General features: G+C 62.9%; 3 protein-coding genes and 1 long non-coding RNA gene across 14 annotated transcripts; 2 read left to right on the forward strand and 2 right to left on the reverse strand.

Annotated features, from left to right (window-relative positions):
* Positions 1-105: 105 nt before the first annotated feature.
* LOC137844607 (uncharacterized) lies at positions 106-2,745 on the reverse strand. 8 transcript variants are annotated; one of them, XR_011089953.1, is made up of 3 exons: positions 1,388-2,745; positions 1,158-1,233; positions 106-384 (listed from the first exon to the last, which is right to left on the reverse strand). XR_011089953.1 is itself a non-coding variant. In XM_068661077.1 (2 exons), the coding sequence occupies exon 1, from the start codon at positions 2,711-2,713 to the stop codon at positions 1,433-1,435; it is 1,281 nt and encodes a 426-aa protein (XP_068517178.1). In that variant the 5' UTR covers positions 2,714-2,745; the 3' UTR covers positions 1,011-1,233; positions 1,388-1,432. The 8 variants fall into 8 exon arrangements, 1 of the variants encoding a protein (XP_068517178.1); XR_011089955.1 differs by having other exon boundaries at positions 1,158-1,225; positions 1,328-2,745; XR_011089951.1 differs by adding an exon at positions 499-845 and having other exon boundaries at positions 1,158-2,745.
* A 1,058-nt stretch (positions 2,746-3,803) lies between these two features.
* EIF1 (eukaryotic translation initiation factor 1) lies at positions 3,804-5,210 on the forward strand. Its single transcript, XM_068661028.1, has 4 exons — positions 3,804-3,972; positions 4,225-4,388; positions 4,533-4,634; positions 4,989-5,210. The coding sequence occupies exons 1-4, from the start codon at positions 3,942-3,944 to the stop codon at positions 5,031-5,033; spliced, it is 342 nt and encodes a 113-aa protein (XP_068517129.1). The 5' UTR covers positions 3,804-3,941; the 3' UTR covers positions 5,034-5,210.
* Positions 5,211-9,501: 4,291 nt separating this feature from the next.
* Positions 9,502-10,492, forward strand: LOC137844394 (uncharacterized). The gene is made up of 3 exons (XR_011089891.1): positions 9,502-9,599; positions 9,956-10,188; positions 10,297-10,492. It is a non-coding gene; the product is annotated as an uncharacterized lncRNA (long non-coding RNA).
* A 106-nt stretch (positions 10,493-10,598) lies between these two features.
* HAP1 (huntingtin associated protein 1) lies at positions 10,599-24,579 on the reverse strand. Of its 4 annotated transcripts, none has more exons than XM_068660745.1 (17): positions 24,255-24,572; positions 20,955-21,202; positions 20,265-20,459; positions 15,719-15,795; positions 15,478-15,594; positions 15,282-15,382; positions 15,020-15,128; positions 14,798-14,876; positions 14,575-14,705; positions 14,399-14,473; positions 14,181-14,318; positions 14,023-14,090; positions 13,758-13,925; positions 13,213-13,532; positions 12,887-13,105; positions 12,359-12,461; positions 10,599-11,632 (listed from the first exon to the last, which is right to left on the reverse strand). In XM_068660745.1, exons 1-17 carry the CDS (start codon positions 24,305-24,307, stop codon positions 11,251-11,253), a joined length of 2,583 nt encoding a protein of 860 aa, XP_068516846.1. In that variant the 5' UTR covers positions 24,308-24,572; the 3' UTR covers positions 10,599-11,250. The 4 variants fall into 4 exon arrangements, with proteins under 4 accessions (XP_068516846.1, XP_068516847.1, XP_068516849.1 ...); XM_068660747.1 differs by lacking the exon at positions 10,599-11,632 and adding an exon at positions 11,680-12,001 and having other exon boundaries at positions 24,255-24,579; XM_068660748.1 differs by lacking the exon at positions 12,359-12,461 and having other exon boundaries at positions 11,357-11,632; positions 24,255-24,571.
* Between the last annotated feature and the right edge of the window lie 245 nt (positions 24,580-24,824).

Below are 24,824 nucleotides of genomic sequence, written 5' to 3' on the forward strand. Positions count from 1 at the left end.
CCTGCAGCATCCCACAGATGGGGGGGGTGGGGGGTTGGCACAGAGAGCATCCCCCGGCCTTCATCATGGGTGGGCAGAGGTCGTTTCCCTCACTCATTATTATTTTATTTTTTTTCCCAGGGTTTGCAAACTTTGGGATGTGAATTTCCAGGAATTCCCACGTGCACAAAGGGAAGGTGGCCTCTGAGCACACAGCGCGGGATGCCCTGCGCTGCCGCTGGCCCCGTGACAACCGGGCTCACCCCGGCTGTGCCCCAGCGCTTTCCAGGAGCAGGTTAATTAATCATCAGGGCTAATGACTGTCGGCGCTGATTAATGGGATCAAACGGCGTGCGTCAAAAATCCAGCTTGTCCCGAACCTGGGTCTGTGCAGTCACGTGGAGGCTGCAGGAAGGATGCGAGAGGAGAAAAGCTGATTTGTGGGTGCTAAAGGCTGGGAGGATTCCCTCCCATCCCTAGAGCACGGCGTTGTGGCCTCACCAAAGGTCAGTCGCCCACCCAAAAGCACCCAGGACCCCGCACAGAGGGTGCACACACGGTGCCCTCGGGGGCTTTTCCCCTTGCAGCTCCTCTGCAGCCGCAGCACGGGCACTGGGCAGCCCCTGCCCTCTCCATCTGTGGGTTTCCTCGCCGCAGAGCCCGGCCGTGCCCAGTCTGTGCCCCTCATTGCCAAGGTTTGAGGTGGTTTCCAAAAGCCAGCCCCAGCCCCGAGCACCACTGCGGTGCTGTGGAACCAGGAAAGCAGGACACAAACTGCTCCGGGGGCTCTCCGCTCCGCCTGGTGACCCCAAAACGCACCTGGAAGCTCCCCAGACACCGCCACGGCCCCACACACTGAGATTTTCCTGTGCACAGAGCTAGTGGTCAGCCTGGAGGTGGTTTTATTTTATTTTATTTTATTTTATTTTATTTTATTTTATTTTATTTTATTTTATTTTATTTTATTTTACTTTACTTTACTTTATTTATTCTATTTTATTTATTTTATTTTATTATTATTTTATTTTTTTATTATTGTACTATATTTTGTTTTATTATTATTTTATTTTATTTTATATATTTTTTTAGTATTTTATTTTATTTTAGTATTTTATTTTAGTATTTTTATTTTTTTCCAGGCACTGGGCACGAAAGCGCCTGCAGCAGCTCAGCCTTACCTGGCGGCAGAGCTGCTCCTGCACAGGAGAGCAGCATTGCCACCTCGTGGGGAGCCCGGGACAGGCAGCTTCTGCCCTGAAGGATGGAAAACTGGTGTTAAAAACATTGAAACCATTTCTTTGGCAGTGGCCAGCCCCACATCAGCACTGGGCCCAGCTCTGGTACCCACACACTCGCCTTTCTGGTGTTTTACCAAAGGTTCTGGGGGTCTGGTGGTGAAGATACAAACCCTGATGTATGGTATGGATGCCAAATCTGCAGTGACACTGATAAATCATCTCTCTGGTACATCCTGGCCCAGCCACGAGGCGAGCGTGCCCAACAGGAGGCAGAAGACAAGAAGTGGCTGTGACTCCGTTGCCCATTTGTGACTCCAAATAGGATGCGCGGTCTTTCCCCCAGCAGATGCACTTGGAGCGAGATGCACTGGAAATGCCCAATTCCCCCTCTGGTGCCTGGGCAGCCCAGCAGGAGGCCGCTGGAGATGGTTTCTGCTGCGGGAGAGGAGGAAAACGTGCTCAGAAGGCGAGGAACAAGAGCCACACGCTGCTGGAGCGCGGCGGCCGTGGAGCACATGGACGGCAGTGAAAATATTCCAGTGCTGCTGCTGATCCCTCACATGGGGACACAGGAAGGGGACGGATGTCTTAGGAACACCAAAATACAGCAGGAACACAAAAATACAGCAGAAACACCAAAATACAGCAGGAACACTCTGCCTGGTGCATGATAAATGCTTTATCTGAAGGCCCCCAGCAACGACGCGAGGCCCAGGCCGCGCGGCAGCTGCCAGGCCCCACTGATGGCAGCGCTCCCAGATGCCAAGAACCTGCCAAAAAATACCCGATATTTCCCAGGGGGCTCCAAACGCAGGCCAGGAACACCTAACAGCGGGAGCTGAGGCTGTGGGAGATGTAAAAGGAGCTGAACAGCTCCGGGATAAACAGCCCCTGGCACGACCCACACTGACAGAGCCGTGTCCCCGTGGCAGCGATATTCCGGCCCTATGAGCAGCTCTGACCAGCTCCCAGAAGAGATTTTGTGCTCTGTCTGGATCTATATGGCTTCTGACCCCGTTATTAATTGTGTAGGAGATTTGCTGGCCTCCATATCTGGGGTTTCGGTGTATTTTTAGCACACACGACGCAGCTTCGGGCTGCCTGGGCCATCCATCTGCCGGCGGCCCCACATGGAGGCGGTGCTGGGAGACGCTCACCGCTTCGTGAGGGGTTTTGGGGCACACGGCAGGCACCAGGAAGGCTGGAAATGATCTCGGCAGCTCACACTGAACACCGAGATGCAGGCTGAGGGCCCCCGAAATTAGGATTTGGGAGAAGGATTGAATGTGCCTGGTTTTGAAGGGCATCTGGTCACATCCCGAATGTGTGTGGGGTTTCAAGGGAAGGACCCGAGGCCTCTCTTGGGCTCGTTCCCCTGCTGGGATGGCTCCGGAAAATGCTTTTGTCACAGCACATCCCCAAAGCTTGCCCCTTCCCACGATGTGATCGGGGTGACGGGGGTGTCCTGACCAAGCCAGGACGTCACGATCCCTCATCTGCCCAATATGACCGGGACCAGGGAGGTGACGAGGGGTGGCCGGGCTGCGCTGCCTGGCCAGGACACGCAGCAAAAAGGGGCCAGGGGACATCAGTTTTCCCGAAGCACCAGGCAGGAAGCACCAGGAGCCCCATTTCTGCCGTTTCTTGAGAAAAAAAAAGCGCCCCGGCCTCAGGGGCCCACGTGAGGTGACGGGGAAGGGGGACGTGGCGGTGTCACCCCCCTGGGATGGCAGCGGGTGGGACTCGTGGGGCTGCCAGTGATATAGGGACACGGTCATGGGCCCCCCCAGGGCCCACCATGGAGGTCACCACCTCTGTCCCCTGGGGGGCTGCTGAAGGGGGACAGAGGGAGCAAGACCCACACTGTCCCCTGCCCCCTCCCCATCTTCAAGTCCCCCCTGTTGCTCCCAGTACCCCCTGCCCCCAGGTCCCTCCTTTCCCTAAGCCCCCTCCCCCGTTGTCCCCAGGGTCCCCCCCCCACTATCCCTAGGCCCCCTTTTCATCCCTAGCCCCCCCCAGCTGTCCCCAGGTCCCCCCTTTTGTCCCCAGGTCCCCCCCCTTTGTCCCCAGGTGTGTCCCCCTTTGTCCCCAAGCCCCCCCCCCACTGTCCCCACGCCCTCTCCCTGTCCCCAGCCCCCCCTCATTGCCTTTGGCCCTTGTCCCCAGCCCCCCTCCCTGTCCTCAAGCCCCTCCCCTTGTCCCCAAGCCCCCCCCTTTGTCCCCAAGCTCTTTTCCTGTCCCCATTACCCCCTCCCTGTCCCCAAGCCCCCCCCCCCACTGTCCCCATTCCCCCCCCCCCCCCCCCCCCCCCCATGGCGCTGCCCAGGCCCCCTCGAGGCTCAGCCGCACCGCGCATGCGCCGCCTGCCTCCCCCCCCCCCGCACCCCCCCTCCCACCGGCGCCCTCCGCCGCGCATGCGCCCCTCTCCCCTCTCCCCAGCCTAGGGCGCGGCCGCGTTCGCCCGCGCGCCGCGACCGCCCCCCCCCCCCACTTCCCCCCCCCACGGCGAGGCAGCCAATCACCGCCCTCGCTCGCCGTGCGTGCTGACGTCACGGCGGGCGGTATATAAGCGGGCGGCCGCAGTCCCGCCCCCCTGACAGCGTCTGCAGCCGCCGCCGCGAGAGCATCCTCCGCGCCCACCGCCGCCGCCTCAGCCACCGCCGCGCCGCCGCCTCAGCCGCCGCCCGCCGCCGCCGCCTCGCCGAGGGAAGGGAAGCGTATCGTATGTCCGCTATCCAGAACCTCCAACCCTTCGGTGAGCGCCCTTTGTGCGGCGGGCGGCGGGGCAGGGCCGGGCCGGGCCTTTGCGGCCCCTCCCCGGCCGGGCCCCGCCCCGTGGCGCAGTTGCTATTCCCGGGGCCGGTTGCGTCAGCCGAGGAGGGGGGGGGGGGGGGGGGGGGGGTAGGGAGAAAGGAGGGGGCGTGGCTTCGCGCTGACAGACAGGTGGGGTGGCCAATGGGGAGCGCGGAGGGGCGGGGCGGCCGGCTCTGATGGGCGCTCTCCGCAGACCCCTTTGCTGATGCAAGTAAGGGTGATGACCTGCTTCCTGCCGGCACTGAGGACTACATCCATATAAGGATCCAGCAGCGGAACGGCAGGAAGACCCTCACCACTGTCCAGGGCATCGCGGATGATTACGATAAAAAGAAACTGGTGAAGGCCTTCAAGAAGGTGGGTGCAGCCCCGGGGCGGCGACAGATGGAGGGAGCCGGGTGGTGGCTGCTGGGGGGGGTGGTGGGGAGCTGCGGGGGCAGGTTTTGCCTTTTTCTTGCTAAAAATCTTTTTTTCCGTTCTTTTTTTTCTCCCCCTCTCCAGAAATTTGCCTGCAATGGTACTGTGATCGAACACCCTGAATATGGAGAAGTGATTCAGTTGCAAGGTGACCAGCGCAAGAACATATGCCAGTTCCTCGTGGAGGTAGGGTTTGTTTTGTTCTGGTGCACGTGATAGCTAATTTTTACATCAAATGTGACTTTTCACTTTAATCGTGATGCAGGTTCTCGTGTTCTTGGCTTTAAGATACCATACTGATGGAGGCAGATTCCCATTTTCCTGTCTTTAAAATATACTGATGGAGGAAGCTCTTTCTCTTCTTACTGAATTTCTTAAGTAACATGTTGTCCAACAAGGTTTTGCAGTTGCAGGATAACTTTTATTCCATGCTTCGGGGGGAGCAGAGATCTGACAGTTCTACAGCATCTGCAGTGTGTGGATCTCCGTGGAGTCTTGTCTGGTTTGAAGTGCTTTAAAGTGCGTTTTTTTTTCTTGCAGATTGGACTGGCTAAAGACGACCAGCTGAAAGTCCATGGGTTTTAAGTGCCTGTGGGTCACTGAAGCTTTATGCAAGAAGATTTCCTTACAATGAAATTCCCATCTGTCCCTTGTCATAAGTTTAAAACCAGCCGGTTTGTGTAATGTAACAATCTTGGGTCCACTGTTCAGTCTGGACTAGTGTAATTCAGTGATGTAATAAACTGACACGAGCCCATGCTATCTCGTCTTGCTGTCCCTCATTTAACAGAGGTAAATCGGGCGTTTGGCACTGCCCGGCCTGAAGCTAAAAGTAACCAGATGTTCCAAGTTAAGCCAAGGGACTCGGCCTGTCAGTCCAGAGACCGTCCGGATCTCTCCTCAGTCCAGCGGCTCCTCCGTTTCCATGGACGGTAACTGGCGGTGCCTCCTGCAGCCCCACGTGGAGCGAGGCATTGAGCGCGAGCTGTGGCATGGCCTGGGGAGACAGGACCTTCACTCTAGGCAGTGTTTGCTCCTGGTGGTAGAGGGATTTGGGGAAAAAATTTGACTTTTGAACGAGAAGAGTGACTGAAGAGTGACTTCAAGGCTGGATGCCTGCAATTCCGGCCTGGCAGGTGCTGGTGTCGTACAAGCCCAAAGATACCGGGCAGTGTACTTGAAGGAACCAGTACCTTGGGTTAAACTTTTGACAAGGGATCAATTTTGGACTAATGTAACAAGTATCGTTGTAGATAGAGCTGCAGAGCTTACGTGTTACTAGCAACTGCTGCCTAATGCCCTGTGAAGTAACAGATTTTTGGTTTCATTTTTAATGTTTTATGTAATGTATTTAAAGTCTTATTTAAATAAAAATGGTTTTCAAAAGCACTTGATGGGTGGATTCAGTTGTGTTGTGGAGCCAAAATGCTTTGCTTTAAAGAGGTGGTGGCTCTGGGGGACTGGCAGCTTCTGCTGCTGTGTGAGTTGGAGCCTGGTGGGAGGACGAAGCAGGGTGGTGGGCGCTCTGCGCTGCCTTGGGCCGCATGTCCTAGTGTGACCTGATGCAGGAAGGGGAAGGCAGAGCAGCTGTGGCTTCCTCCTCCCTGGCCAAAGTTGAAGTAAACAGGCCCAGAGCGGCTGTTGAGTCATTCCCTCTTGGCTGGGGCCTGTTCACCCTCGCACCAGGTCTCGTGCTTGTTGCTTGCGAGGTTTGCAAGGTCAGCGCTCCCGCTTCCGGCCAGCAACCGCTGCCACAGGCACACGAACCCCGGCGGGGTGCAGCACCTTCCTCCCTCTGTGCCTCGGAGCCACCGAACGAGCCACGAGGGAACAATTTTACAACAGCCCTGCTTGTGGGGGGTGGGCAAATGCAATGTGAAATGTCCTGAAATCCCCAGAAATGAGCAGAAATCTTTGTGTTTCATCCTGCTGGTGGCTGTGTCCCACACTAGGGGGGTGTTGCTGCATTGCACCCTGTGTGCTGGGGGAGCTTACACCCTGCCCCGCAGCGGATCCACAGAGGGGCCCCTCGTGGTTTTGTTCGCTTGCTGCTGTGAAGCTCCTGCCACAGCCTGGGTTCTTTGTGCGGCGCTCAGCCCTCTGTGGCACCATTTACTTCCCTGTGAGACTTTGCTCTCGGCCACCAGTTTGCTGCAATCACACGAGGTGCAGGGGGACAGCGGGTGCCCTCGTGCCCTGCCCGCTCCTGGCAGAGCGCCTGCAGGCGGCGGTGAGGCTCGGCCTTGCTGCCTGCCTGAGCTCCTGGGGGCTCTCGTGCTTGGTGGAGCTTTTCACAGAGCCCCTGTAGCAAACAGAACATGGGGTGTTTAAGCCATGGGGCTAGGAGTGAAAGCTGAGGCCATCAAACGTCCTCGGGATGCAACCACACGCACCCAGATCTGGTCTGGTTGTGCCTCAGTTTCCTTCACTGCGGGGTCACCGGCCAGCAGGGTGCTGAGGCTGAGTGCTGGATGTCCTCAGCTTTGGGCTTTGCTCCTGCACTCATTTTCTCCTCCCTTCCCTCCCGCTCTCCATTTTGATGTCCGGAACCTCCTCCCTTCAGCACAACCACTGCTCCGCAAACCCAGCTCGGGGGTGCTCCCCGCTGCCGTTTGCCAGCTCTGCTGCAACCCCGCTTCTCTTGGTGGGCACAGCTGAGGCTGGGGAGCAGGCAAGGGACACGGTGACACAGTCAGCATGGATGGCCACTGCCACGGTGTCTTTTGGGATGTCCAGGTGGGATGGAGCAAGCAGCCAGATGAAGCCAGGAGAAGAGAATGAGCTGAGCACCCGCGGTCACTCTGCAAACATGCGTCAAGGCGCCGCCGAGCCGATGGGCTGCAGGAAGCAGCCACCGTGCCCCCGTCACCCTGACGGCTCATTTGGCCCGGATCGAGCCTTTAAAAGCCAGAAATTGCAAAACAATTTGTTTGTTCCTTGTAAAAAATGCTCCCGGGAGCGAGCCATCGATCGCTGCGGAGCACTGGAGGTGCCGGGGCTCTGGTGCTTTCCTGCCCATTCAAAGCCCGTTTGTTTCGGGTTTATTTATTTGAAGAGGGCGAATATTGAGCTTTGCAAACATGGCACGGGGGGCAAGGGCAGGCAGCAAAGCTCCGGCGTGTGCCCAATCCATAGAATATCACTTCTTTTATGGCAGGAGTGACACAAATGTCCTCTACAAACACAACGGGCTGAGGGTAAACACGAGAGGAGCGATCGATGATGAAAGGAAATACCAGACCCAGTGTTTTGCCCTGGTTTATGCTCCACTGAGCCCCTGGGACCCCCCCCCAAAGCCTCCCCTTGGATGGGGGGGTCCCAGCTGTGGGGTCCATGCATGTGGCAGGCCTGTGCCCAACAGTGGAGCACGCTGCAGGGTGCTCTCAGCCAGCACCCCGGCCACATGCTGCTCCCCCAGCACCCATCGTAGAGCCCAGCAAGGGGCTGGGGAGGTTGTGGGGCAGTTAGTCATGAAAATCAGCACATGCATGTAAAAGGCATGAGCTGTGCATGATGCTTGTAAATACACACACCCACCTGTGCTGTACATGCTGCAGCCATAGAAACATGCACACACAGGTATGTGCAGCTGTCTATGCATGCGCATGGGGAAAATCACCCCTTGTAGTTTTAATCTGTATAAATAAATGTTAATGTCTGCATGCTTTTCCAACCTTTATGAGTCCATCTTTTTTTTTTTTTTGTGCATCCTTTATGGTGCACATGGCCCTGGCCGTACGTTTGCGTATAGAGCTGTGTGCATGGGTATATGTAGGGTACACCTATAGCTTTGTGTATGTTTCTGTAGCTCACTACAGCAGTACATCTAGCTGTGTACATATAATTTTCTACACATTTCTGTACATAAATCAATGTATCTTTATATATATATAATCTTGATAGTGATCGATAAAGGTTCCATGCAACCAAACCTACACACACTCTTGGTCTGCCTCTTGCTCTGTATAACTATAGCTGTGTTTGTTTATGCATAACTATCTATGCATGTATGCCTATAGGTGTGTATCTAGAGAGACAGTATATCTATAAGCATATTCAGTATTTATACCTAGATCCATTTTTATGTGCATAAATAGCTGTATGTGTATATATGTTTAGCTAATCACACACACACACATTTCTGCATATAGCCATACACACAGGTAGCTAGGTAAAGAAATACACTTTGTACACCTACATACTGCCATGGCCAAGTGCCATAGTCTCCAGCCATATAAACCCATGTGTGCAGGCACACAGATACGTCTTGATATCGTTAACTCTTTTTATATATGTGCATATGTATAAGACCATGCATATAAAAACACACACGTAGAGGTATATTTGTAAATGTGCATGTGGCATTGTATGCTTGTGTGTGTAAATACATGTACGTGTCTCTGTACAGACATTGCTGTATGAGAGAGAGAGAGAAAGAGTGTTTATCAAGCTCTGCATGTATATACATAGCTATGTAGCTATACCTATATAAAACTCAAGCTAGTCTGTGACTGTGATATATGTGCACATAATTGTATGTGTTAAAAAGTGTGTGTGGGCAAAAGTGGACTATGTGTATGTATGTGTATGCGTGTATGTCTATACATTTGTGTCTCTGTGTGTATAGGTGCATGTATGTCTAGAGGTGAGTGTTCATATGTGTATATGCACGTGTATAGAATCATTTATGCTGGAAAAGGCGTCTAAGATCAAGTCCAACCACTAACTTAGCACTACATTTACCACTAAATGTGCATTTCTATGGATATATCATGTGTATGTATGCATACATGTGTGTGTATGAATACACATGTGCATATATACACGTGTGTATGGAATCATAGCATCATTTACGGTGGAAAACGCGTCTAAGATCAAGTCCAACCATTAATTTCAGCACTGCCAACTTTACCACTAATCAAGTGTGTGTATGTGCATACATGTATGTGTGTGTATGTGTCTGTACACACGTGTGTACCCCCCTGCACCCCCGGTCCCCCCCGCAGAAGCCGCCCCGGAGCCCCGGGGGTGCTGCGGGGCGCGGCGGGGGCCGGCCGGGGCCGCCCCTCCCGGGGAGGAGCGAGGCCGGGGGCGCCTTGAAAAGCGGGGCCGGGCTCGGCTGCAGGTGAGCCTGAGTCCTACAGCCAGCAGGTGAGGGATGGGGGGACGTGGGGTGAGGCTGGGAGGGATGGGGGGGGACATGGGGAAGGATGGGGGGACCTGGGGAGAGGCTGGAAGGGATGGGGGGGGGGACCTGAGATGGATGCGGGGCGACTTGGGGACCAGCTGGGAGGGATGGAGAGGGACCTGGGAGGGATGGTGGGGACACGGGGACCTGCTGGGATGCATGGTTTGGGGACCTGGGGACTGGACAGGGGGACAGGGAGACCAGGGGACCAGTTAGGATGGATGGAGCGGGGCTGGGGACCAGCCGTGCGCTGGGGATGAGCACCCCACGGCCCCACCTGCACCCCACTGAGCTGCTGGCCTCACTTTGGGGGCTGCAGCCCCTCTGCTCCCCTTCCCCTTCTCTCCACAGCCATGAAGGGAAAGGTGTGCGTTGGCCTCATCCTCGCCGTCGTGGCCACTGCCTGCCTGTGCCGGCCGGCCGCGGAGGCACCGGGTGCCATGGGGGACCCCCGGCGGCTCCCCACCAGCCTGGTCCGGAGGGACTGGCCCGAGCCCCTGTCCCAGGAGCAGCAGCACCTCATCTCCCGCTTCCTACCCCACATGTTCGCAGGTACCACGGCCCCACGGGACGCACAGGGTGGGCAGCCCCAGGGGAACCCCATAAGGCACAGCCCAGCCCCGGTCCCGGGTGGCTCTGACCCCGCTCCCTTTGCCCCAGCAGAGCTGAGAGACCGCAAGGGCTTCGTGCAGGGGGACGAGGGGGACGAGGCCCTGCACGACCACTTCTACCCCGACTGGATGGATTTTGGCCGCCGGAGCTCCGAAGACTCAGCTGCATAAGCATCGCCCCCGCCGTGCAGAGCACTGGCACCCTTGGTGCATCTTTCTTGCTGCAATAAAGCTTTGGCACTACAGCCTCTGCTGCTGGGCTCTTTGCTGGGAAAAATGGGGGCAGGTGGCTCAATCCCCAACCCCAAGGGGATGCGCAGGGCACAGCAGGAACGCACAGCTACAGACACAGCACACGGGAGCTGCTTCAGCTCTTCACATTTATTGGATAAGGGACAGGGCACAGCTGGGGGCGAGGGACAGAGCCGGCGCCGAGTGACAGCTACACCCGGAGACACTCGCTGCCAGCAGCCCCCCAGCAGTGCTGCTACGTCTATGTGGTGGGCAGGAAAGAGTTTTAAAACCATTTGCTTTAAAATCAGCCCGGATGCTGCCCAGGTGTGGCGGTGGGGGTCTCATCCTGGCACACGCAGCTCCTCCCGGCCTCGAGCCCAGGCTGAGCATCGCCCCTTGCTGCAGCCATGCCAGGAACCAGAACAGTTTTTATTGCTAGGAACCGGCTCCGGTGAAGGGTCCACAGCCTCTGGGTGGGGACAGGGACAGTGTCCTTGAGTGCCCTGAGGATCCTGCACCTGGGACCCCTGCAGCTGCGGGATGTGGGGCTGGGGGAGCAGCGCAGGGGGACCCTGTGGCATCGCAGCGTTGTGTCCGTGCAGCCAGGGCCAAACCCCTGCAAACCACCAGGAGGCAGCCAGGGCTTGGGCAGAGCCCAGGGAGCAGGAACCTGGCCCAGATCTGTGGCCCATGGCTGGAGATGAAGAGGAGGAGGAGGAGGACACATCAAATCTCATCTCATCCCACGCGTGCAGGCTGTGCTGTGCCATCACGTCGGCGCACCCCGGCCCCCCCTGTGCTCCCCTCGTGCGTAGGACAGCTCCCCCCGGGCCACCACCTTATCCAGCCCCAGGCGGCGCAGCTTCTCCACCAGGTTCAAGCTGAAGATGCTGCTGGGGGACGAGGGTTGCTGCTGCCCCCCCCCAGCCTCAGGAGGGGGCTGCAGGGAGCTCTGGGGGTCCTGGGCAGGGAGTGAGGGGGGCCACCAGGATACGGCTGAGGGTACCGAGGCTGAGATGCCCCGCACCAGGAGGAGCCGGATGAGTCCCAAGGGGGTGCTGGGGGGGCCAGGGGTGGGCAGCTCTGGTGAGGGGGGGCAGAGGTTCAGCCTCTCAATGGGCCCACAAGAAGGCACGACGGCGTTATACAGACTGGAGGGGGAGAAAAAGAGAGCAAGAGGGGGTATTAGGGGGGTGGCTGGAGCTGGGGGGGCTGCAGCCCCTTCTTCTCCTCCTTCCTACATGGTCGTGGCCCAGGGAGGGGGCAGCAAGGAGAGGAGGGGTCACAGGGACTGCTCCAAGGGCATTGGGAAGGCAAAAAGCTCTCCTTGGCCAGCAGCAGACAGCAGCCTCCAGCTCACCCCAGCAGGGGCACATTAGGGCTCATTAATTAAGGTGCCTGGTCCTCGCTGCAGCCCAGCCCCGGCAGGAAGCAGGGGTTTTGGCAGAGCTCTGCTCCGAGCCCTGCCTGGCTCCTCTCCTCCAGCACAACCCTGGGAGAGGCCCCAGGGGTTGAAGCAGCTGCAGGAGGAGGAGGAAGAACAGAAATCCAAATCAGCTCCCAGAACAGAGCCACCCCAGGCACCAGGAGCAGACAGACATTGCTCTCACCCCCAGGACCCCCCCCAAAAAAAATAAAAAAATCTTTTTCCCCATGATGGAAAGCAAGGGGAGGCTGCCCCCAGCCTCCTGGGGGTGCCGTGGCTCAAGCAGTGCAATTTGGGGACGTGTCCATGAGCAGCTCTCAGGGCAGCAGCAGCTGCGGGCCCCAAGAGTGCCGGGTCCTGGAGCTGTGGGAGGGGGACGGGGGGGGATAAGGGAAGGGTTGGGGGGAGCAGGGGGCAGCGGTGCAGGCGGTGGGGGGGCCACGCGCCTTACCTGGGTGTGACGGTGGTGATCTCGGTGGTGGGGTGCAGGATGTGGCAGGTGGTGATGGTGAAGGTGGATGGGGTCTGGGGGAGGTTGTTAACAGAGAGGAACACTGGAAGGGACAGGAGACACCGGGTTAACGGGCAGGAGGGGGGGGGGGGAATTTAGGAAAAGGGGGGCACATGCAGAGGCAGCGAGCAGGGCGCTGGGCATGCGGGAGCACCAAGAGGAGCACCAAGGCTGAGCTGAGAGCGGTCCTGGCCAGCAGAAACCAGCACCCAGGGCGCACACCCAGCAGCATTTGGGTCAGCACCCGCTCAGCGGGGGCTCGGAGCCAAATTCTCTCCCAGACCCCCCCCTCCCCGCATGCCCCCGTGCCACCGCGGCCAGAGCATCCCCACGGGGAGGCAGGGGCAAAAGGGAGGGACGCCGAGGGGAGAGGGAAAGGGGCTGGGGGGTGCGAGGGGGAACAGCAGCAGGAGGGCAGGGAGGGGCCGGGGTCCCCATCGCCCCCCCGTCCCCTCGCCCTGCGCTCACCCCCGGGGCGCTCCTTGGCTTTGGCGGGCGTTGAGGTAGGGAGCAGCTGGAAGGAGGCGGCCTCCACCTCGTCCTCCTCCAGGTCGGTGAGGCTGTACACCTCCTCCAGGTCGATGTCCAGCTGCCTGAAGTCTTTGGTGAGCACCCCGGGACGGGGCACCAGGATCCCCCCCAGGTTGGGCCGGGCCAGCTGCTGCCAGTGGTGGAGGGTCACCGAGCCTGGAAATGAGGGGGGGGGACACACACAAAACAGAGGGGCTCAGCCAAGCCCAGGGGCACCTCCAGGGCTGCACGGGGACACCGAGAAGCCCCCCCTAACCCCTCACCTTCCAGCGGCTTCACGATCTGCAGCTTGTCGGGCAGGTAGGTGAGGGAGCCCAGGGAGAAACCGGAGCCGGTGGTGAGCTCCGAGCCCCCCGAGTGGTTGGTGCTGGTGGACACGATGCTCTCGGTGGGGGTGAGGAAGCCGCTGGAGCCCTCCCCGTCCCGCAGCTTCCACAGCTTGCGCTCCCGCTCGGCCTCGAAGAAGGAGCCCTCCCCCGAGCCGTGGCTCTGCTGCCGTGCCGAAAGCCGCTGCACCGCCGCCTCCAGCGCCCGCCGGCCGGGGGGGGCAGCCCCCTGGGGGTCTTCTCCGGACCCCTCGCCCCTGCCAAGGGGATCAGCATCAGGGGGCTGGGGGAAAAGGGGGGGGCACAATCCCACAGTGGGACCCCCCTGCGCCCTACACCGCATCCACCCCGCTCCAGCCTGCCCCAACCTGTGCTGCAATGGGATTGAGATCACATAAATAACCCCAACCCCTCTGCAGGGGTGGCAGCTCCATCACACCCCCCCCCCCCCCCCCCACCACCACCACCTCCCCAGCACTCACTGGGTGCCCTCTGAGCCACAGCAGCCGGCCGGGGGGGTGCTGCCCCCCCTGGAGGGGACGGCCGACAGCTGCTTGGAGCTGGGCGCATGCAGGGGAGACTCGGAGCACGATTTGGCTTTGGCCGCCTGGTTCACCGCCTTCACCGTCTCGAAGACACGCAGGTAGCTCCTGGGGGGCAGGAAGCAGGCGGGGGGGTGGATGTTTGAACCAGCCAACCCCGCCCTTTTCACCAGGACCCCCTCCTCTTCGAGGGGTTGACGCTCACTTGTAGTCCGAGGAGGATCCGTCCGTCCCCTTCCTCATTGTCCCCTTGATCTCAGCTGCCAGCGAGTCCTGGGAACCAGGCAGAGGATGGATGAAGATTTGGGAAACGGGAGGGTGCACGGAGCCCCCCCACCACCCAAACCCTGATGCTGGGCTCACCACGGGCAGCAGGCTGGGCGCGCCGTAGCGGCTGACGGTGCTGTTGGGGAGGCTGCGGCTGCGCAGGCTCTTCACCTCCTCCTGGGCTTCCTGCAGCATCCCCCCGCACTCCGTGTACTTCTCCTGCAGGTCCCGCAGCTGGGGGGGGGGGGGGGCACAGCTCAGTGCAAGGCCCCCCAAACCCCCCTGACTGTAAGGGGCCAGCCCCCCAAGCTCACCTCTGTCCGGAGCTGCTCCTGCACCTCCTTGGCCACGGCCAGGTGCTGCTGGAGCTCCTCCACCTCCGAGCCGTACTGCGGGATGGGGGGGTCAGGGAGCTTCGCCCTGAGCCCCCCCATGGCACGGGGAAGGGGACACAGAGGGGACAAGGAGGGGACGGGGAGGGGGCTCTCACCGCGCGGCACTTCTGCTGCAGGTCCACCACCTGCGCCAGGAGCTGGCTGATCTCCTCCTGCTGCCTCACCGTGTCCTCTGCCTTGCGGGCCAGCTCGTCCGAGAGGCAGACGACCTGCTGGCTGGCTTCGGCTGGGGACAGAGCCAGGGGGGCCGTCAGCACAGCCCCCCACAGCAATGCCCGGCCCCCCCACCCACCCACCACCACCACCCTCCCCACGTACAGAACTGCTCCACGCAGTCGATCATCAGCTGGTGCTCCTGGTCCTCGTACTGGCAGGTCTCGATGGCAATGTTGGTGGCCTGGGGTTGAGGATGGAGAGGGTGAGCGTGAGGGGCAGCACCAGCAGCCCCCCCAAAAGGGGTTTTAGGGCATGCCGCAGCCCTGAGCCCTCCATATCCCCCCACCAGCTTCGCCGCTGGGCACCCCACGTGTCCCCTCTCACCTCCAAGCGAAGTTTCTGGTTCTCCTCCTCCAGGCATTTGAGTTTCTGCTGCAAGGTGTCGTACTGGAAGTACTGCTGCAGGGACGAGGACGACTCCTGCCGGCGCAGCCTGGGGACAGCGTGGAAGGTGCTGAGCACCCGCAGCGTGGGCAGGATGGGGGTCACCCACCAACCCCATCTGCAGGACCCCAGACCCAATTCCTCCACCCACCCACCCCAAAGAAGCCCCAGGGGGTGGGCAGCGGGGCAGGGACCCACTCACGGCGTGGCGGTGGCCGAGGTGGGCTCGCTCTCCTCCGTGGTGGTGGTGTAGAAGTGGAGCAGATCGTCCCGCATGGAGACCTCGTGGCGCAGCTGCGCGATCTGGGAGGAGGAGAGGGGACATCAGGGCACAGCCGGGGACGCAGTGGGGCGAGGGCAGCGCTCTGTGCCCAGGGGCTGTGCCCAGGGGCCGGTACCTCCTCTTTGGCCAGCTCCAGCTGCTCCTCCAGCAGCTCGTTGCGCTCCGTCAGGCTCCGGTTCTGCTTCAGCAGGGACTGCCCAATGCGCGCCGCCAGCTCCAGGTCCCGCTCTTTCTGCAGGGGGGGGGGAGCTCTGTGTCAGCCAGGACCCGTCCCCAATCTGTCCCCTCTCCTGCAGCCCCCCAGGCCCACCCGCACAGCCCCGAGCTCCCCGTGCACAGAGCAGGCTGCGGCGTACCTCGTCCAGGAGGTTGGTGACGGCGTCGATGTCGTGGTAGGTTTTGGTGATCCTGACGGCCCGCTCGGTGCACAGGACTGGGGGAGGAGGGCAAAAGGAGAACCCCATTGGGGTGGGGGGCTCAGCACGGCTCCCCTGCTGCCTCCCCCCGTGCTGCAGCTCCCCCAGCACCATGCGTTGTCCCCTGCACTTCGCTGTGATGGGGACAGGAGGTGGAGCTGCTCCACGCTGGTCACCAAAATGGATTTCTCCGCAGCGTGGTGAGGGCAGAGATGCTCACGATGGCACCGTGGGGAGCGGGGCACGCTGCCGCCTTGCCCCCCTGCATCTCAGGGTGGTGGAGGCGATGTCAATGTCACCTGGTCACAGCCACCACCCTGCCTGGACAGACCTGCAGCCCTGACACAGGACACACGGCCAGGATGGAGAAAGGCTGGCAGCGGAGATGGGACAGGAGGTGACATCTCCAGCAAAAACCAGGCTGGTACCAACAGCGACGGGTGGCATCGTGCAGGGCTGGGAGGCAGCACCACGTCCCCTCCATCCTCAGCCCCCCTCCCCAGTCCTCCCCTGCCCTACTTTCTCCATGGGGCTGCTGACCGAGGCAGAGCCGAGCACAGGGATTTGCTCCAGCCCCTGCTTTGGTGGCTAGGAGGCAGGGGACAGACCACAGCCCCCCCATTTCCATCGCACTGTGGGGACACAGCACCAAAATTTGTCCTCAGGGGATGTTGTGTGTGCACCCACCCCGCTGCCCACAATCTGCAACGGGGCAAAGGCAGCTCCAGGCTGCGGCCCCAGGAACGGGCACAGCAGGATCACCACGCTCAAGGCTCGCCTCCCCCCCCAGTGTCTGGGGCTCTGGCACAGACGGGCAGCGTGGGGCCAGGGCCGTCTGTCTGTCCCCCCAGCCCCAGCCCCAACCCCACCGCCTGCAGACGCTGCCAGACGGCGCCGGGCACGCACCCAGATGGCAGCGCCGGAGCCACACAGCAGGAGGGAGCCAGCAGCAAGCACGAGGCCCTGAGCCCTACTCATACCCCAAACCCTTTCTGCACCCCACAGCTGCTGCCGACACCCCCTTCTTGCATCCACAGCCCCACAGGTGCGTGCCTCAGTTTCCCCCAGCAGAGTGGCGCACGCCCCGTGTCTGTCCCCTTCCCCCCCCAGCCCCAGCAGTGCTCCCCCAGCCGGGGGGGGATGTCTGGGGCAGGCAAAGTGGGTTAACGGGAGAGGCTCAGCCACACAAATCCCATTACAGCTGGGGTTGTGTAATGGTGCGTGCATCGCCATGGCAATGCCCCCACTCGCCACCCGTGTCCCCGTCCAGCCCCCCGCAGGCTCATCCATGGGGAGAGGGGGGCCAGCCCCAGCCTCAGCCCCCTCCCCATGCCCCAACAGGGCCTGGTCCCTGCAGGGGTCCCCAACTGCACCTCGTCAGGCCACTGAGCTGTTAATTGGAAGTAATTAGAGCATGAGCATCGTTATGGCGTGAGCAAGCGGCAGGCCCTGGGAGCCGCAAGGCTGGCGGACACGTACGCACCCACGCCAACCGCCGGGGCCTGATCCGGCACGACACAGGGTCCTGCGCCCCCCAGGAGGGCAGCCCCCCAGCCCCTTGGGGACACGGCACTGGGGGACCTCTCCCCATCCCTCCACTCGCCACTATCGGGGTGCTGATAGCTGGGAAACATGGGACTCCCCAAGGGCAGCCAATTTCCCCCCAGTGAGCGTGGTTGTGGGGGGTTGCCGACCCCATGGGGAAAGCCAGCGTGGCCCCAAACATGGGGTCCCGGTCTTAGGGCAGCACGAAAATGGTCACCAGCAGCTGCTGGGGAGACCCCAGCCCCAAAACCTCCCTGGCACCGCAGACTGAGACCGAGCCCCAGCCCCACACCAGCCCCAGCCCCGCTCTGCGCACCCCCGGCCCCAGGACCCCTCACCTTCCTCCAGCTCCCTGGCGATGGGGTCAGCGTCGCCGCCCCGCTCCGCATTCCCATTCAGCTCATCGTAGGCAGCGGGGCTGCTCCAGATCTCCATGGTGCCGAGCTGAGCCGTGCCGAGCCGCTCCCTCCCGCCCCTATTTATGGGGTCGCCCCGGCTGCGCGCACCTGCCCGGGCGCATCCCGGCGGGGGCGGTGCTGGGCTGGAGCGGGGCGGGGGCGGCGGGGCCGGGGGCTGCCCGCTCCCCCCGGTAGGACCCGGCACGGCACGGCACGGTTGGGTTGGCTGCGCGCTCCCCGTGCGTCTTGGGGACCCGGTCCCGCTGGGGGCGCTTGGGAGCCGCGCTCCCCATTCTGTGCCCCGGAGCACCCCAAACCTTTGGAGCATCCCAGGAGACTCCCCCCCGCTGTGCAGCCCAGGATCAGGTACCCCTGGGGGGCACTCCATGGACACGCTCTCCGTTGGGCACCCCAAGGCGGGGGTCCCCATCGGGGCACCCCGGGGACGTGGTCACCATTGGGCACCCCAAGGCAGGGGTCCCCATTGGGGCACCCTGGGGACGCGTTTCCCATCAGGGTGGTCCCGCTCAGCCCTGGGGTGCTGCGTCCCACCTCAGCAGGACTGGGACACGGCGGGGTCTGGGCACAGCAGCCCCCCGTGGTGCCAAGCTCTGACTGCCGAGAGGGGACACTGAGGGGTCGCTGGCTCCTGAGCAGCAGCTTTGCGGGGCTGACCCCAGCTGGGTCACACACAGGTGGCAGCTTCTGGCCCTTTGGACGGACAAGGAGGGGTTTCAGGACCCCCAAACCCTACCCGTGGGCACTGCCAGGTCACCACAGCGTGCTCCTTGCCCTGCACCTGGCCAGCCTCATTCTTTCACCCCAAACTGTCCCCATTGTCACCGAGCAGGATGCAAACGCTGCATGCCTGGGTGCCCAGTGCGGTGCTGGGACCCACGGGAAGGGTTTTTCCTTCCTCCTCAAACCTGCCCTGCTCAGCAGCCCCCTTTCTGAGCCCCATCACAGGCTGGCACATGCCTGTCCCCTATGGGTCCTGGGTGCCCCATGCTCCCCAGCTGGCACCCCCAGCACCTCCACAAATGCCCTTGTGCAGAGGCAGGGAGAGCTGAATAAACTGAAGTGTGGAGGAGCCACATTGCGCAGGGGTGGTGGGCAGGAGGGCAGCGGGGTCTGGGACCCTACAGGGCTGTGCAGAGCCATGGGGTGCTGAGCGGGGCCCTCCTCCAGCAGGATATTACCTCTGGTGATGCCACTGCCTGCCCCCTGTGCCTTTCCTCATTAGCACTGAGCTGATCAATGAATTGATGAGGCTGGGGCAGGAGCTGCCCTTCAGCACCAAACCATCCACTTGCCTGCGGGATTCCCACCCGCTGGCCTGCGCTCCCCTCCCTGTATCCTATCCAGGACCCTGACCCCTGACCACGTCCTGCCACAGCCACGAAACCCTCCGGGAGCTGGGGCAGGACCCAGGCGCCCTCAGCGCCCCCCTCTCCCTGCTCCTTGTGCGGGTGGTTTCTGTCTGGGGGTGTCACAGCCTGAGGGCACCCCAAGGACACAGCACCCCAAGGACACAGCCTGCGTCTCGTCTCGTCTCGTGGCGGACGGGCAGGAGCCTCTTCCTCCTAATCCCCCGACGGGGGATTTGCTCCTCCGGGCAGGTCCCCCACGCCTCTGCGCAAGCAGATTACAGGGGGCTATTTCTGATGGCAGCTTAAGGGTTTTGGGGTAAGGGATGGGGGAGCGCGGGCCCCTGCCACACCGCTAAGGCACAAACGTCACCCAGGTGCCAAGGCATGGGGAAACGTGACACGGAGAGGGAGCTGACACGGAGAGGGGACGGCGACGCACGGGGTCCTCCTGTGCCAGACACTGCAGGGCTGGGGGTCTGGGGGATGCAGGAACACCCTGGGGTCAGCCACAAGCAGGGGGTGGCCCCCAGCCCAGCCCCTTGTATATGGGCGGAGGGAGCCAGGCTGGCAGCGGGGCCCAGCCCCATCTGCCCCACATCCATCCCCCCCCAGCCCCTCGCTCTAATCCTGCCCCCACCACACGTGCACCAGAGGCAGAGACCCCTCTGTGTGCCCCCCAGACCCTGACCCCGTGCTGGAAAGGGGCCTTGCAGCTCCCTGGTTGGGAATCGCCCCCTCCCCAGCCAGGGGGCTGCGGGGGTCTCCCCCCAGGTGCCCGTAACCCCACAGGGCTTTGCTGGCAGGAGCAGCCCCACACCCCCTCGGCCACTCCAGGCTGTTTTTGGGGGCACAGCAGCACTTGGGGCCACCAGAACACCCCACATGGGTGACCCTTTGGTGTGCCACGCCAGAGAGATGCAGGGCACAGGGAGGGGGGACACACCGGGGACCCTGGGGGCTGTCGGAGGCTCTCTGCGAGTGTCCGGCTCAGCTCAGCAGAAGCTGCTCCCAGAATTAGCCCGGGATGTTCTGGGCGAGGAAATCCACGCCGGCAATCCCGTTAGCGGCGATTAACCCCCCCACAGCCCCCACAGCCCCCCCCCCAGCCCAAACCCCATCACCTGCGCCCCACTGCCCTCGCCCAGCCCCACAGCGCGGGACAGGGGCACTCACGGAAATACTGCAGGGTCTCCGAGATCTGCTGGGGGGTGAGGGGGGCTGCGGGCTCCGGGGGGGCAGGGGGGGCTCGCAGCCAGTCGTCGTGGTCGTAGCCGAAGACGGTGTCCGCCCGCAGCTTGTAGCGGGGCAGCTGCTCGCCCAGCAGGCTGATGATCTCCACCTCGGGGACATCGCCGCCGCTGCACAGGTCTGGGGACAGAGGGGCAGCGGGTCAGCCGAGGGGTGGGGGGGCAAAGAAATGGGGTGGGGGGGCAACGGAGGAGAGCTTCTTGCACCCCTCGGACCCGTCTGTCCCCTTGTGGTTTGGGGCTGGTGCCACCAGCAGCCAGCTCACCCCCAAAGCCACTCAGGAGGTGCGTGGGGGACTGGGGGGTCCCAGCGCTGGGTGGCTGGCACACAGGGACCCCCCCCCAGCTCTCCCCAGTCCCCCGTCCCCTCCACCCCCTGCTTCCAGCAGGAAGGGTCCTGCTGCCATCTCCTGGCCGCGCTCAGCCCAGCCAAGCAGCGCTGGGGACACCAGGGATGGGGACACGAGGTGAGGGACGCCGGGATGGTGGCTCAGCAGTGGCCACGCGATGGGACCGGGATGGGGGGGGACCAAGACGGAGCTGTCCCACCCCTGACACCCCCCCACCTCTCCCCGGTCCCCCACGGACACCCACCGGCACCCCGGGCTCTACCCACCGGTGATGGTGGCGACATCGCGACGGGGCACGGGGTCAGCGTGGGGCAGGGCAGCGAGCGGCGAGGCTGGGCCGGGTGAGAGGCAGCGGGCGGGGGGGCGCTGGCCGGGGGGGGTCTCTTGCGGGACCGCGGTGTCCAGTTTGGCTGGCGTTACGTGGGGGAGCCGGCTGCCATGGGGGGACGCACCTTCCTCCCTGCCCCCCCGGAGAGGTGCTGGCAGGAGGCAGAGTCCCTGCTCCGGCTGGTACCTGGGGAGAAGGAGGTGTTAGGGAGCTGTACGGGGGACGAGGGATGCATCCTGCCCCCCAGCCACGTCCTCAAGCACCCGTGTGGACCCTAAGGGTCCTCCCCACCGGCTGAGCCCCTCCCTGGGGGCAGCATCACGGTGGCACTGCTGGGTTCTGGGCTTTGGGGAGACCTGGACAGCAACACCAAAACTCATCCCATGGGCCAGGGGAACCAGGGGGACAGCCAGCACAGGGACAAGCCCCAGCTCAGCCCCCAGTGCCCTACAGGTTTTGGGGTTGGCGCAGGGTTGGCGTACCTGCTAAGCGCTGCTCCACACCCCCGAGCTGGTGGCCGCTATGTGGCGCGGGGTCTCGGCACCAAAGCAAACATTTGGTGACGTCCGGATCGGTGCCAGCTGGGGGAGAGGATGCTCCGAGGGGACCGGGCAGGACCCCGTTCCCCCAATCCAGGTGCTTGGCAGCGGGCGGGCACGGCTGCGGTGCTGGCAGCTCTCGCGGGAGCCCTCGGGAGCCCCACCTCGCCGAGCAAAGTTCAGCTGCCATCCTCCACCCCAGCGCCGATGAGACGCAGAGCGCAGCCCTGCCGTGCGCCCAGGGCAGGGCCGGGCAGCATCTGCGGCCGTGCCAGCCCAGCCATAAACACATCATGAGACAGGCCATAAAGCCAACACGTTCCCGGCACCTCCAACAATCCCAGTTTGGGCCGTGGCCACCGCTGGCACCACCGCCTTGTGGGGTGGGAGCCCCCCGTGCCAACCCTGTGCCCCCCATCTGTGCTGCAGCGGGGGGCTGCTGAGTGCAGCAGCCCCTCGGCCCCGGAAGCGGATCCAAGCCGGGCACGTCGCTGCCCTCCCTCCTGGCACGTGCTCCTGCCTGGCTGCTGTCACGTCCACAGCACCAGGGCTGGGCCACCCTGCGCCCGGCACGTGGGACAGCCACGGGGTGGCAGGGACATCCCAAAGCACGCCCGCAGGCCCTCTGCCCCACCACACCAGGACCACCAGACCCGGCTGGTCCAATCCTGCCCTGTGCTGCCCTAGAGAAGGGTTCCCTCACCCCAGTGGCTCTCTCCCTCCCCATTTTTCCCCCCAGGAAGGAGAGGGACCAACCGTGCCGAGGTGTCGGGCTGCCGCTGCCCCTCTCCCTCGCTGCCGCTGGCTCTGGGGAGCGAGCCTCTGCGTCAGCACGGAGCCCTGCGTCTCCTTTTGGCCCAGCTCCTGCACATCCATTAACTCTGCCCGGGCAGGGGACCTTGTTCAGACACGTGTGAGCAGCTCCCATCGCCCCCGGACCCCACCAGCCCACCGGCGTTCAGCCACTGCAGTGCCCAGCGGCTGACTTGGGGACGTGTCCCACGGAGGCTGGTGAGGGGTACGGGGCGAGAGCTGGGGACAGCGGAGCTGGGGGTGCCCCGAGAGCGGGGCAGGAGTTGCAGGGCTCAGCCCGTGCCCTGCTGCACGTGCAGACCTGCACTCGCTGCTCCTTGCCCTGCTCCGATGCTGTCACGCAGCTCCTGCCCGGGCTCCTCCGTGCAGCGCAGCCGTGCTGGGGCTCCCCCCAAACCCCTTCCCCACCCCGTGCCGAGGAAGCTCAGCAGCAGCTGAGCCGTGCCGCGGGCTGCGAGGTTTGCTCCGGGCTATTTTTTCCCCCCAGCTGCTGCTGCAGGAGCCTGAGGCTGGGTTGGGGAGCGAGGAAACTCTACAAGGGCATGGGCCAGGGGGAGGTGGCTGGAGGGGCAGAAGGACTTGGGGAGCTTCCCCATGGGGACGCACGGCTTGGTGTCACCGTGCAGGAGGGACAAAGGTGCCCAGGCCTGGCTGGTGCCACTGCTCAGCGCCTGGTGTGGCTGCTCCCACGCCTGCAGAGGAGCAATAACAATGCTCAGGGCAAGGGCAAGGGTGAGGCAGTGGCTCAGTCCCGGTGCTGGGATGGGGGTGACGACGCTGCTGCCCTGCCCTGGCCCAGGGGACATCCCCAAAGGAGTCCCTGTAGCAGTCCCCAGCCTCGGAGCATCCCTGCTGTCGTGCAGGGAAGGGCACAGCACGACCACAGCTCCTGCAGCCCATCAGATCCCCTCCCAGTGTTCAGGAGGCAGCCTCTGACCCAAGCATCTTTCAGAAACTGGCCTCTCCCCGCACCCGAGGACATCGGGGAAGGACGTCTGCCCCAGCAGGTAATCCCACGGGGTGCCTCACTTCCCAGGTGGAATTTGGCCCCCCCTCTTCCCAGGCCTCAGCACCGACTCCACCACCTTCGCTGCGTTGTGGCCCCCGGACACCTGATGCTTTGCCACAGGCACCAGAGCTCCCCCACGAGTGACCCCACGGTGGGTTTGGGGCTGAGCCCTGCGCCCTCCCTTCCCCCTAGAGAAATATCCTCACAGTGGCATCAACCTCTTCCCGTACAGCAGGAAAATCCCTCCCCGCTCCTGCGTGCAGACTTCCTGCTTCGTGCAGCAGCGGGGAGCACAAAACACAGCCAGAGCCCGGCCACCGCATCCGAGCCAAACCATCCCCAAGGGAATGGGGACCCCGTCCCTGCTGTCACCCCCCCAGGCCACTAAAGCCGAGAGAGGGAAAAATCCCACCCGGGGTGGGAGATTTTGGTGGCGAAGCTGAAAACTTGCTCAGTGTGCTGGGGCTGCTGTATGGAAGCGGGGCTGTGGGGATGGGGAGAGAAAAAGTGAATTATTGGGGGGAGGAAGGGGGGAAACGGGGACCGGCACAGCCCGGCACGGCTCGGGGGGCTCCCGTCGGACCTGGGGGGGTGCTCAGGGTGCCCGGAGGTGCCGGGACTCGGTGTGCCAGGGAAAAACGGGGAGAGCAGAGGGGGATAAAAGGGGGGGAACCAAGCGGGAGGCGCGATGCGCCCGGTGCGCCCGAGAGCGCCGCAGCTCGGTGCGCCCTGGCGAGGGGCCGGGGTACCGGGAGAACCGGGGGCTGGGGGGTACCGGGGGGGTACCGAGGGGGTACCAAGGGGTACCGGGGGGTACCGGGGGGGTACCGGGGGCTGCAGCCGGGGCTGCGCGGGGCCGGGCGCGGGGCGCACTCACCGCTGCGCGCTCGCTGCTCCCGGCGCGGAGGCGGCCGCGGGGCCCTCGCCCATCGCTCCCGCGGCCCCGCCGCGAACAAAAGCCGCTCCCCGGGCAGGTGCGGAGCGCGGCCGGGCATGCCGGGACCTGTAGTCCGTCCCGCCGCCTCCCGGGACCCCCCCTCAACCCGCCCCGGGGGTCCGGGTCCGCGCTGAGCTTCCCCCCCCCCCGGGCACGCAGCTCCGGGGGGACCCCGGGAGAGGCGGCGGCTTCGTTGTCCGCAACTCCCCTAAAAAAATCAACCGCCCCCCCCCCCCGCCCCGTCGGTGCAACCCCCCCCCAGCCTTGCCGCAGCGGGATGCGGGGGGGGGGGGAGATGCTCGATGTGGGTAGGGAGGGGGCACCGGCACCGCACGGGGCTGGGGGGGCGCGGGGGTGACAGCGAGGGGACCCCCCCCCCCCAGCTGGGGAGCTGCGGTTTTGCCACGGGGAGATGCGCAGGGGGGGTCCGGCCCCGGTACTGCCCGGCCTGGGGCACCCGGAGCATCTCTGAGAGGGGTCGGGATGGGATGGAGGTGGAGGGGGTCCCCG

This window comes from Anas acuta, chromosome 25 (genome assembly GCF_963932015.1).
Source record: "Anas acuta chromosome 25, bAnaAcu1.1, whole genome shotgun sequence".
Lineage (NCBI taxonomy): Eukaryota > Metazoa > Chordata > Aves > Anseriformes > Anatidae > Anas > Anas acuta.